Consider the following 13,093-nt stretch of genomic DNA (forward strand, 5'->3'; position numbering starts at 1 on the left):
CAAGTTGGATTACCCTTGGTTAAAATAGTAACCATGTGATAAGAAAATAAACAAAAAAGGAAAACCTAATTATTGTTTTCCTTACCAAATTTCTCTCTCCTTTTTTTTGAAACATTTTTCTTCCTCTCTCTATTTCTCTCAAACTAAAGTTGGATGACGATAAATGTTGCTCTTATTTGTATTTCTAGACATTTTTAAGGAAAAGCACTATGTTTTATACTACAGATTTGAGATAAGGTTTTAATGCGTGCGGATATTTAAAAAAATGAGATTATTATTAGGAGTGCCTTTAGGCACGAGAAATCCACTAGTCTATATATATATGTGCACTCTCCCTCTACATCTACATGTGTAAGAGAGGACACCCCCAAATTTCCCTATGTACATTAGTTCCCAAGATCCCAAACAAGTAATTTAGTATTTCCAATATTTATCTGTGTTCATGTTTTCCCTTTCTTCTTTTTTTATCTACCCATATTTCTTTAATTATTTTTGAATCACTCAGTTAAATCTCATTCTCTTGAAGAGGCGAGTTGTCAAGTGTTCTGCACCAGCTTTTTAAGCATATTTTTGCTTTGTATTATTAATTATTAAGATTTTCTTAATTAGAACATTCATCTCAGGAAAAGAAGATGGAGGAAGAGAAGTGCGAGATTCGATAAGCCAGAACATTAGCAGGAGTGTCAGTTGGAGTATGGAAGAAGCGATTGGAAGTGGCAATGGTAGCCAAAAGAGCAGTCATGCCGAGGAAGCTCTAAAATGGGTTGCTTTGGAGAAGTTGTCAACTTACGCTAGGTTACGAACAAGTATCATAAAAACTTTCGCGGAGAAAGGAGACGGCGAGAACAGCAAGGAGGTACACAAGGAGGTTGATGTGCGGAAGCTTGATTTGAATGATCGAGCACAACTCATCAATAGTCTATTTAGGGTTGCTGAGGAAGACAACGAGAAGTTCTTGAAAAAGTTTAGGAACCGAATTGACAAGTACGTAATTGAGTTCATTTCCGTACGTAACCTTTTTTTCTCGTTCATTACAAAGAAAATGTATATAATTCTTACTCTATTCTTCTTGTTAATAACGAAGGGTTGGGATCAAACTTCCAACGGTAGAGGTTAGGTTTGAGCATTTAACCATAGAAGCGGATTGCTACGTTAGCAACAGAGCTCTGCCCACTCTTCCAAACACGGTCTTAAACATTGCCGAATCCGCTTTGAGCTTGGTTGGGATCCGATGGGCCGAAAGAACAAAGCTCAAAATTTTAAAAGACGCCTCCGGAATTATAAAACCGTCCAGGTAAACTTCATCGAGTTCCTCGTCTCAAAGAAGTACTACGTTTAAGTTATCAGGCTTCATTTGCAACCAGCTTTTTGAAGTAGAACACATGAAAATATTACAAAAAGCTGGTGAAAAATGAAGCCTTAGCCATGCAAAAATTTTCAATGCCGGGTGGGTACCATGTGGTGCCTACTCGGTGCATTTGAGAAGTCCATTCCTTTTTTTGACGGCTCGGATTTGGAGAGAGAAAAATGAGAAGGAAAATGTTGGGGTGAGAGAAGACAAATGGTTTCAATTCCGGTCGTTCAAAAGTGTATTGGACATTTCGAATGTGCCGAAAGCGTACCACGTGGAATATAGCCCCTGGCACCGAAAAATTTCTCCTTAGCCATACTTGTCCAAAGTCAAGAATTGCCAGGAAAGGCCATTTACCTTCAAAGCATTCTTTTAGATTCTAAAATCTGTTATCTATGCATGGTGTGGTTTATGTACTGGAGTACTAGTAATTATGATGATATAATTACTTAAATTTATAATAGGATGACACTTTTGTTGGGCCCACCATCCTCTGGAAAGACAACCCTCTTGTTGGCACTGGCTGGAAAGTTGGACCGCAGCTTGAAGGTAAGGTTTACAAGACTCCTCCATGACCCATGACTAAGGATTACATTTTATCTATTCATTTGTTTTGGCAACTAGATGTCTGGGTTAGCTTGCGCACCTCTACTAATTATGGAGCCCTGAAAGAAACAATTGGGCATAACTCTCAGTGGCCCTAATGTTTAGAATGTTTGGCCTCCATGGAAATTAATAAAACCTGTAACTTCATGGAGAAATATATTAATTTCTCACAACCACTTTGCCAAACTCCTAGGGATTAGGATAACATTTATGTTTGGATATTGCAAAAACAAATTGAGGAAAATTGATATGTTTGAGTACATTTTCTCATTCCTTTTTCAAAACCCGTCAATAGTTTGTTATCTCTATTATCGTGTTAAGCACGTATTAATATTGTGGAGCAGGTAAGAGGAGAAGTGACTTATAACGGACACATGCTCAACGAGTTTGTACCACGAAAAACATCAGCATATATAAACCAAAATGATGTTCATATGGGAGAAATGACTGTGAAAGAAACCTTGAATTTCTCCGCAAGGTGCCAAGGGGTTGGGTTCCGATATGGTACTAAATCCAATCAAATTTTACCAAATTTCACACGTAGGTTGTGTTTATATATATAAATATATTCGTCCCATTTTCATGATAATGATTAAATTGTAGAACTGTTGACTGAGCTTGCAAGAAGGGAGAGAGATGCTGGAATTTTTCCTGAGTCCGAGGTTGACCTTTTCATGAAGGTAGTTGCCACACACATAAATAGTTTGGGTGAATATTGGCCGTTTTTTAAACAAAAATGATAGGATACATAAAAAGAAAACATAAAACTTTCCAGGAAAAAATCTTAGACGGTCCAGAATCTAGATAAGAGTGAATCTGGACCGTCTAGGATTCTTTCTTGGACAATTTCATATACTGTACTAGGTATCTTTTTTTTTTAAATGTAATAGTTCTCTTTTGTATATTTATTAGGCAACTGCAATGGAAGGTGTAGAGAGCAACCTAATTATCGACTACACCCTCAGGGTAACGCTAATAAGCTCGACTCGATCGTATTACTTATTTACTCAACAATTTGCTAAACAACTAGAGTTAGTTTAACTTATAACTCTCTATTGTTTAAACTTATACACAGATGTTAGGACTTGATGTGTGTCGTGACACGATTGTCGGTGATGAAATGCAACGAGGAATATCAGGAGGACAAAAAAAGCGAGTAACAACAGGTTGACCCCCTTTATGATTTGAAAAAGAGTATAAATTGTATAAGTTGCTTGAAGTCGAACAAGCCAATTATTAAGCAATAATCCAACCTACTTCCATGCATAGAAACCCCAATAAAAGATTCTCGAAAGAGAGAAACTTTATTACAGACCCGCTGCAAAGCAGCTCTTTATGGAGGTTAGCGATCTCAATCGTCCGTTTTGACAATCAATGATTGAGATATGTTTACATGTAAAAGATTAACTTTAATCCGGATCGTCTAAAACACTTTTAAACGACCGAAATTGAGCTAGCTCCGTAAATATTTGTTTACAGCTACTCTGTAAACAAGATTTTCTCAACATTCATAATGTAACTACCGACTTGACGCAGGGGAGATGATTGTTGGGCCCACGAAAACTTTATTTATGGATGAGATATCAACAGGCCTAGATAGCTCAACAACATTTCAAATAGTGAAGTGCTTGCAGCAAATTGTGCACCTCACCGAAGGTACCATCCTGATGTCCCTACTCCAACCTGCTCCCGAGACGTTCGATCTGTTCGACGACATCATTCTCTTATCGGAGGGCCAGATTGTTTATCAGGGCCCTCGGGAGCACGTACTTGAGTTCTTCCAGAGTTGTGGGTTCAGTTGCCCACGGAGGAAAGGAACCGCTGATTTCTTGCAAGAGGTATAATCACACGTAACCCAAACATGAAAATATGGTCAAGGCTAAGGACGTGTTTTGATAATTAATACCCGCTAATGATATTTTTAGCATTAACAAATGTTCTTAGCTTGTCCTTGACGGGTATTAATTATCAAAACACGTATTGGGCCGTCATTTTCCCATAGCATTATGGTGCGTCAAGGCCCACCATTACTTGAGCTGAGGCCCAAACATGAAAATAGTAAAGGCCCAATTTAGGCCCAGACATGTTTTGACATTTCTGGAAGTCAGCCTTCTTTATTAAAGAATTGGTTTCATCTTTAATGATTTTTTTTTCAACAGCCAGACTTTTTTGTTTTTCTTTCTCCTTTATTTTGATCGAGTAAGCAAATATAACTCTGTCTAAAATAGGAACTTAATTTGGAAGAAATCTCACAAAAAACAAAAACAAAAAGACACAATTTGGTTCATATTGGTTAAGGCCCCGTTCCATTAAGGTTCTTATTTTTAAAGTTTTTATTTGTTGTTTTACGAGACATATCATTCTCTCACAAGACATCACATTTAATTAAAAAATAAGTACTTGTTTCCCTCAACAGAACGGGGCATAATTCTCTGGCCTCTTGTTGAGATGAGTTGAAAAAAAGAGCACGTAAACAAACAAGGCCTTAAGCCAAGGCTATCTCTCTAGTCTCTATTCTAATTTCTCACAGGTTACCTCAAGGAAGGACCAAGAGCAATACTGGGCCGACGGAACCAAGCCATACAGATACATATCGGTCACCGAGTTCGTGAACAGATTCAAACTATTCCACGCGGGCCTCCGGCTCAAGAACGAGCTCTCGGGCCCTTACGACAAGGCCCAAAGCCACCCGGCTGCTCTAGTCTACAAAAAATATTCAGTCCCCATGTGGGAACTTCTCAAGGCCTCATTTGACAAAGAATGGCTGCTGATCAAGAGAAACTCCTTCGCGTACGTATTCAAGACCGCGCAGATCATCATTTTGGCGATCTTCACTTCGACGGTTTTCCTGAGGACTAGAATGCACACTAAGAATGAAGAGGATGGGGCTATATATGTTGGTGCAATTTTGTTCACCATGATCATCAACATGTTCAATGGTCACGCCGAACTATCACTTACCGTGAAAAGGCTTCCAGTGTTTTATAAGCACAGAGACCTGCTGTTTTACCCAACTTGGGCTTTCACACTCCCTACTTTCCTGCTCAGAATACCGATATCGGTGCTCGAGTCCATTGCTTGGACTGTCGTGACATATTACACAATTGGATTTGCACCTGAAGCTAGCAGGTAACCGTGATTTGACCATTTCATACTTGCCATTGGTCTGGTCTAAGAAGTATCATCCCAGACAAAGATAAGCAAATGGATATAGGACACGGTAATTTCCAAAAAAAATGGGGAGAGGGATACGGTGAACAAAATATTTCTGTTGCATAATTGTATTAACATGGATTTTGTATTAACAAAAGAAACTCAAACTACCAAAAAAGACTAACAGCAAGGCACAATACAAAAGTATTCGACAAAATTTCAAATAACCAACCATCGTCAAAGCAACAAAAAAAAAAAAGGTGTAAGCCCCTCAGCTTCTAAAACATGCCATGTCGTGTCCCTGGTGTGTCTACGTTGAACACGTCTCAGAACTCAGAAGTGTCCAAGACTGAAGACTTGTCTAAGGGGGAAAAAAACTAGCAAAATTAAAGAGACTACAGATTTCATTTCAATTTGGTTAGGAACCAATGAACGAGGATCTCCACTAAGCATTCATGGCTAAATGGATAAAGCTTGGGACTCATAATTCCAGACTTCATACGTGTGCCAGTGTGACGACATGCATATGGCAACTAGTTAGTTGTGTCAGTTCTTCATAGCATGTGGGGTGGTCACACAAGAATGAATTTGGCACATGTACTTTCCGGGCATTTTGTTTGGTATGAGGGATTTATGGATACTAATTTTGCATTCTCTGTTTTTCTTCTTTACAGGTTCTTCAAGCAATTGTTGGTAGTGTTTCTGCTCCAACAAATGGCTGCTGGGTTGTTCAGGCTCATTGCTGGAGTCAGTAGGACCATGATCATAGCCAACACCGGTGGATCTATAGCTCTCCTAGTTGTCTTCATGCTTGGTGGTTTCATCCTTCGTAAAGGCTAGTCCTACAACTCCAAAAATTGAAAAAGCTCTAATTAAAAAACAAAGATAAAAGCACAAATATAGGAATGTGTTTGTGGTTACAAAGAACTAAGAATATGTACATTACCACGAGACTTGCACGATTCCATCCACTTTTTCTCTTCTCTAAAATTTGTTCAATTCTAGACAGTTAAAATTAAACGAATGAAGAGTCGCTTCCTATGTGCCAGGTCAAATCCCGAAGTGGTGGGAGTGGGGTTACTGGGTGTCGCCTATGACCTACGGTTTCAATGCTTTGGCTGTAAATGAGATGTTTGCTACAAGGTGGATGAACAAATTGGTAAGTTTTTTGTGCTTTGCTACCATGCTTTGATTTTCACGTGTTCTTTCCAACTACCAAGTCAATCACTTCATTCTTAAGAAAGATTGGCGAAAGTTATAAAAAGGAGTAGTAAATTTGTTTTCGTTATGCTGTTATAGGCTTCAGATAATATTACTAGATTGGGCGTCGAAGTGCTAAAGAACTTGGATGTGTTCACTGAAAGAAACTGGCTTTGGATTGGGGCAGGAGCTCTTTTGGGTTTTGCAGTTCTGTTCAACATTCTCTTCACCCTTGCTCTCATGTACTTAAACCGTAAGTTCAAAATTATCTTCGAAAAGAACTAGGGATTTTCTCTCTTCATTGGAGTGGTGACTGATACTATAGTATTGTCCATTAAAAATAGCTCTAGGAAAGCCACAAGCTATAATCTCCAAAGAAACAGCAAGGGAGATGGAAGCTGACACAGAAGAAACTAAGGAAGCACAGAGACTTAGAACAACCAGAATGAAGCTAGGTTTGCTTCCCCGATCTTTAACAGCTGCTGACGGGAGCAATTCAAGTAAGAATCATCCATCTGATATGAATAGTTAATATAGCAATTCCAGAGTCACTTACATTGTAAAAAATTCAGGAGAAATGGGAATCCAACGAATGAGCAGCCAAGCCAGTGTCAATGGCAGAAATGAAGATTCAAATCTTGAGGTTGCGCGTGGAGTCACTCCAAAGAGAGGAATGATTCTTCCTTTCACTCCTCTCTCCTTGTCTTTCGATTGCGTGAATTATTATGTGGATATGCCCCCAGTAAGTCACCATTTTCCTTTTTCAATCCCATTTCAGGTCAAATGCTATTCATTTTGGCATATTAGCAATTTAGCACTACTAAGATAATTACTTGTAAACGAAGTCTTAGAAACTCAAGAACTAGCAAATTATGTGGATTGCAACAGGACATGAAGGAACAAGGAGTAACGGAGGACAAGCTCCAATTACTTCAGGAAGTAACCGGTGCATTTAGGCCTGGTGTTCTGACCACACTGATGGGAGTCAGTGGGGCTGGAAAAACGACACTAATGGATGTGCTAGCAGGCAGGAAAACAGGTGGTTACATTGAAGGTGATGTTAGGATTTCGGGATTCCCCAAGAAACAAGAAACCTTTGCCAGAATTTCTGGATACTGCGAGCAAAATGACATCCACTCACCTCAAGTCACCGTTCATGAATCCTTGATTTACTCGGCTTTCCTTCGACTGCCAAAGGAAGTCAATAAGGACAAAAAGATGGTAAAAAACTTCCATTCATAAATCACTTGAAGAGCAAATCCAACGGTTCTAGCTGAAATGCCATTGCCAATTTTGGCAAACAACAGTGCCAAAAATGTTCTTTATTTGGCTATAGTGCTCCCATGGTTTACATACCATGTTGGCAAAACTAATTCCCATAGCATCTTTGACCATCCGTGATCTTGAAATGGCAAGTATTAAGACAATCCAAGTTTTGGCCAGGGTTTTGCCACATCATTTTTTTTTTCAGAGTGGGATCTCTTTATTTCCTAAGCCAAAAGATAGTTTTGGCAGGACTTTTCGCTTGCCATCGGAGATGCTCTAATATGGAATGATAATGGAAGGTGTAGCACTAAAAATAGCCTTTTTCTTTTGTTTCGTTTCCCAGGTTTTTGTGGATGAAGTGATGGATCTAGTTGAACTAGACAATCTCAAGGATGCTATTGTTGGGCTTCCAGGAATAACGGGTTTGACAACAGAACAGAGAAAGAGATTGACCATAGCAGTGGAGCTAGTTGCAAATCCATCGATCATATTCATGGATGAACCAACTACGGGTCTTGACGCAAGAGCAGCAGCAATTGTTATGAGAACTGTGAGAAACACAGTGGATACAGGGAGAACAGTGGTTTGCACAATTCATCAGCCTAGCATAGATATCTTTGAAGCATTTGATGAGGTGTTTGTCTATCTCTCTCTCCATAAACGAATAGGCGTGTATATATACAAATCTAGTTACACCAAACAATCATGTGCATCAGCTGCTACTGATGAAAATGGGAGGACAAGTAGTGTACTCAGGACCACTGGGATTCAATTCTCACAAGCTTATTGAATATTTCGAGGTATTTTACATTCATGAAAAATCTACTCCATTCTTGGGGTTACAGAGACAACTAGAAATGATTCAACAATTACAACTTGTTCTAGGCAATTCCTGGAGTTCCCAAAATTAAAGAAAGATACAATCCAGCGACATGGATGCTAGAAGTCAGCTCAGTTGCAGCAGAAGTCCGGCTTGGGATAGATTTTTCTGAACACTACAAATCATCAGCCTTGTATCAGTAAGTAACTAAGTGAAAAGTACATTACAATTTATTCCGTTCTACATGCATAAGTAAGGATTTCACTCCATCAGGTATTGCCAAATCTCAGGCAGCTCTCTTCTGCTAATTAATTGCTTACTATGGGCGACCTACGGTTTCTCGACAAGTCCAACATATCTTGCTATCTGAAAAACTGAACCTGAGAAATATATCTATACACCTATATATACAAATGTATTCTACATACAGGCATATATAAGAAAAATGAACTTGTAAGCATTTGTTAGAATACATATGCAGGAGATTACGCACTTTTACTTATGCAAGGCCGAGAAGAATTTGAAAGCACACCTGAAAATCGGCTTGAAGCTTTTTCAAAAAAATGTTTGATATTACTTCTTTAGTTGTTGGAAAGATTCTTGCATCTGCTTGTTTTCCTGTAACGATAACGAACTATAATACCTCACTACAAACTAAAAAGATAAAATTTGAGGTAGCTCTTTAAGCATTCAAGCGAATGGTATAGAGCTAATTATCGTAAAGGAAACAAAAGCAGAATGTATTAACAAATTTGTTTTTCTTGTGCTTATGAGAGTACAAGCTCTATAAACGTATATAGAAAAATGTACATGAACGTATGTTCTTCAGACTTATGTTATCAGTGGCAAGACAGGCTGGCTCTGTTGAGATCACAAGTGGCTTGAAGTAAGACATTAATAAACAGAAGAGAGCAGCCAAAGTTTTGGCGTGACCTGATTGGGTGAAAATCATGATATACATATGAATAAGCATTGAAATCAATAAAACCAGTTAAACTATACAATGTGATTTTTGGATTTTAGATTCTATAGATTCAAACTAATACATGTCCTTGAGCAGAAGAAATAAGGCTCTAGTGCAGGAGTTCAGTGCACCTCCACCAGGGGCAAAAGACCTCTATTTCCCAACACAATTTTCTCAACTGACATGGGGGCAATTCAAATCCTGCTTATGGAAGCAGTGGTGGACTAATTGGAGAAGTCCTGATTACAACCTTGTGAGGTTCTTCTTCACCTTAGCAGCTGCCCTTATGATTGGAACAATCTTTTGGCAGGTTGGGACTAAAAGGTTTGTGTCTAGTTCCAACCAAATTTGAAATATATATAAGAGTCAATTGGTGATAGGAGAAAACTTCCATTTTTATATTTTAATTTGGACCAGGGACAACACAAGTGATCTGACAATGATCATCGGGACAATGTTTTCTTCTGTCCTTTTTATGGGAATAAATAATTGCAACACAGTACAACCTCTGGTAGCTGTTGAAAGAACAGTATTCTATCGAGAAAGAGCTGCCGGAATGTATTCTGCATTACCGTATGCCTTGGCACAGGTGAGGGTAATGTTTGACATAGTCAATATATACAAGACACAAAATATTACTAGTATTAAACTTTGAATTCAACCAACTGATAGAGAATTCAGTTTTGTGAAGCTTCCATTCTATCTGTCAACCCCAAAACTCAATTCTTTCCTTAATAAGGTTCCCATTTCATCTCAGATAAAGTTTTATCTTACTCATGGAGTTGTTGTGAACTGACATACAGGTGATTGTGGAAGTACCATATGTGCTAGTTCAAGCCTCCTACTATGCTCTTATAGTGTATGCCATGGTGGGCTTCGAATGGACAGCGCATAAATTCTTCTGGTTCTTCTTCATCACATATGTCTCCTTTCTCTACTTCACGTACTTTGGAATGATGACCGTTTCCATCACCCCAAACCTCCAAGTAGCAGCCTTTTTTGCCGCTGGTTTCTTTTCATTCTTCTGTCTTTTCTCGGGTTTCTTCATTCCCAGACCGGTAATTTCAATTTCCCCTTAGACAATTTATTTTACATAGACAAATTTTGACACCATTTGCCCCCCTTCAATTGATTTTTGTAGAGCCTCCCACAGTGGTGGATATGGTATTACTGGATCTGCCCAGTTGCGTGGACAGTTTACGGTTTGATTGTGTCACAGTATGGTGATATTGTGGACACTATTAAAGTGCCCGGGGTGGTGCCTGATCCAACTGTGAAATGGTACTTGGAGCATCATTTAGGCTATGAACCAAACTTCATCGGACCAGTCGCTGGGGTATTGGTTAGTTTCACAGTCTTCTTTGCCTTCATGTATGCTTACTGCATCAAAACTTTGAACTTCCAAAGGCGGTAGCAAAGATTGTTGCGTCAAATAGTCCATTTGTCTCATATCTTAGGATCAAAACATGATGTTTGCAAATGTGCTTTTACCACCGAGTATACGTAAAGGATGTACTCAAAGTTTATGGTGTGATCATGTAAATATGTAGACACTGAAGTGAAACTTCTTGATAATAAGCAATATTGCTTTCCCAATAGAATATTAAAAGATATAGTATCTCAGCCAATTCAAGCTGTGTCATCAAAAGCCTTTTGTTTCTTCTTGTTTTGTTGTTAGTAGTATTTTTGTCTATTTATTCTCACAAATGAAATTTATTGAGTGCTACCAAATTTTTGTTCACGATATATTGCAAGAAAGATTACAGTATAGAAATCAAACTAAACTCCAAATGCCTGAAGAGTAACCCCCACTCCGATCAGACTGCCTGAACTTTTTCAAAAGTCTACACAAACATGCAGAAGTGAAGAACAATTCAACCTACCTTAAACCAAGTTTCAACCAATTTCGAAACAAATTTCGATAGGTTCTGAGAAAGAGGAATAGATATGTCGGTAAACGACAACAGACACCATAGCACTCACACTAGAACACAAATTAAAGTGGTTTGGCTTAAAGGTAGGTCACCCGGTGAAGAACAACAAAGAAGTTTCCAATGAAATAGGATGTACAATGAGCAGGTCAGGAATATATCTGCAACTCTCACACCAAAAACTCTAGAGCCGCTGAATATGTAAAAAGCATTAAAAAGACCATGTACACAAATGGGAAAATCTTCTATAACAAATTGGGTGAAATTGCTGAGTAATAACCCCCCGTTCCCTTTTTGTTTGGTCTTTCGAAAACACTAAGCCGAACCTCACTATTTTCCTATAATGAGCCGGACGAAAGGTTTTGTGACCTGGACCGACTGGACGAGGGGGAAAGCTAGCCGAAGGACCCAACGGCCAAGCCCTATGACGACTTGATGGGCAGTTCGGCCCCGTGGCATTGCGTGCAGGGCAAGGTGTTGGGTCAAGGTTTGGTTTGACTGATGTGTAAGACATGGTGGAGCCACATCTGTGCCGAGTAGGACGACTCGGCAACGTGGTGTCTGCCTACATCCAACCCGGCTGTCGTCATTGAGAGGCAGTTGTTTGTGACGTCATGGAATGCACAAGCTCGGCATGAGCTTACTTGGAGGTCAAGTCTAGTCTCTCTACATAAAGGTGCATGATAAACCCCAAAGAGATACCCCGTTACTATGTTACTATTTTCATTTTTCACAAAGTACTCTCTCTCTTGAGTTGAGAATTGGAGTGCCTTCCGGTTGTGTACGGGCGCGGGACCTTATTTGTTTTGGGGTCTCAAAACCGCTGGACACGCTTTTCAATAAATTTTCTTTATTTATCTCTCCCCACTCATTACTCTCAAAAACTTCCCTCAAAATCCAAACCGAACAAGCGTGACTTAGTGGCTCCTTTCGCCGGCTAAGGAAGGTCTCAAAAGAGAGGAGTGCAGGCAGATCCAACCCATTCTATACATAAAAGAGCAGAACCGGATCACAACCCAAATTTCCCATTAATTGCAAGTCGCAAAACAGTAATAAATTGTTTAGTACTGCTAAAGCAAACAAAGTGATTGAAGAGAATTTGCTCATAACCCAAATTAATAAACTAAGTAGATCAATCTCACTGATTTATTCAGCAGAAACAAAAACGAACTACAATTGTCTAGGCTATATTGTTGCGGAACTAAAAATGTTCTAAAAGTTGTTAGGTGCTAGTAAGGCGGTCGGCCACTTTCGAGCTTCGAAACCTAGTAATCGGCAATTAATCGGTCCATCACAATTAGAAATCAGCGATTAATCGGTGCATAGCAATTAGTCGGAGCCAGAGCCCGCCAGCGATTAACCGTTGTAATTCCGATTTTTAGAACATGATGAAATCATAGAAAGATAATCATGGATGATCCAAACAACGGAATTGCAGAATTTTAGAGCATATATATCAAGTGTATCTGTATACTTGTGTACGCACCTCTTGAGAGCAGCAGTAGCTTCAAGCCTTCAACCAATTCCACGTTTGCAGCGAAAACCGCTTTTTGATGATGTAATAATTGCAGATGCATTTACAGAGTGTCTCCGCGATTGTTTATTGCGTCGGCAGCGAACTCAATAAGACATGGCCGAAATGTTTAAGCTTGTGGGCGCATTCCAGGTTCGGCAACGGGCATACCTCGATCCGAAAATTATTATCCGACCTCAGTTCTGACCGGGTATTTTTTGGATACCCTGTATTTGCTCCGATTGGGAAACGGATTTACTCGCCCCGCCATGCTTCGTAAACATTTAAA

The 13,093-nt window shown here is 39.2% G+C and overlaps 1 protein-coding gene across 2 annotated transcripts; it reads left to right on the forward strand.

The window, feature by feature from the left end:
• The first annotated feature begins 216 nt into the window (after window positions 1-216).
• On the forward strand, window positions 217-11,008 carry LOC131309877 (ABC transporter G family member 29-like). 2 transcript variants are annotated; one of them, XM_058336566.1, is made up of 23 exons: window positions 217-409; window positions 624-984; window positions 1,085-1,294; window positions 1,816-1,900; window positions 2,302-2,461; window positions 2,561-2,637; window positions 2,870-2,923; window positions 3,033-3,123; window positions 3,494-3,795; window positions 4,503-5,086; window positions 5,785-5,945; window positions 6,160-6,269; window positions 6,410-6,563; window positions 6,655-6,810; window positions 6,883-7,052; window positions 7,199-7,531; window positions 7,920-8,210; window positions 8,293-8,376; window positions 8,462-8,595; window positions 9,457-9,684; window positions 9,778-9,949; window positions 10,164-10,418; window positions 10,502-11,008. In XM_058336566.1, exons 2-23 carry the CDS (start codon window positions 695-697, stop codon window positions 10,772-10,774), a joined length of 4,374 nt encoding a protein of 1,457 aa, XP_058192549.1. In that variant the 5' UTR covers window positions 217-409; window positions 624-694; the 3' UTR covers window positions 10,775-11,008. The 2 variants fall into 2 exon arrangements, with proteins under 2 accessions (XP_058192549.1, XP_058192548.1); XM_058336565.1 differs by having other exon boundaries at window positions 220-409; window positions 4,488-5,086.
• The last annotated feature ends 2,085 nt before the right edge of the window (window positions 11,009-13,093 follow it).

The sequence above is a fragment of the Rhododendron vialii genome, chromosome 12a (genome assembly GCF_030253575.1).
Source record: "Rhododendron vialii isolate Sample 1 chromosome 12a, ASM3025357v1".
Taxonomy (NCBI): Eukaryota; Viridiplantae; Streptophyta; class Magnoliopsida; order Ericales; family Ericaceae; genus Rhododendron; species Rhododendron vialii.

Bases quoted from the DNA above. Each gene is read 5' to 3' on its own strand.
- LOC131309877 (XM_058336565.1), top strand. From the start codon at position 695: ATGGAAGAAGCGATTGGAAGTGGCAATGGTAGCCAAAAGAGCAGTCAT. The intron at 5,946-6,159 runs GCTAGTCCTACA...CCTATGTGCCAG, and splicing joins TGGTTTCATCCTTCGTAAAG to GTCAAATCCCGAAGTGGTGG. The intron at 10,419-10,501 runs GTAATTTCAATT...TGATTTTTGTAG, and splicing joins GTTTCTTCATTCCCAGACCG to AGCCTCCCACAGTGGTGGAT.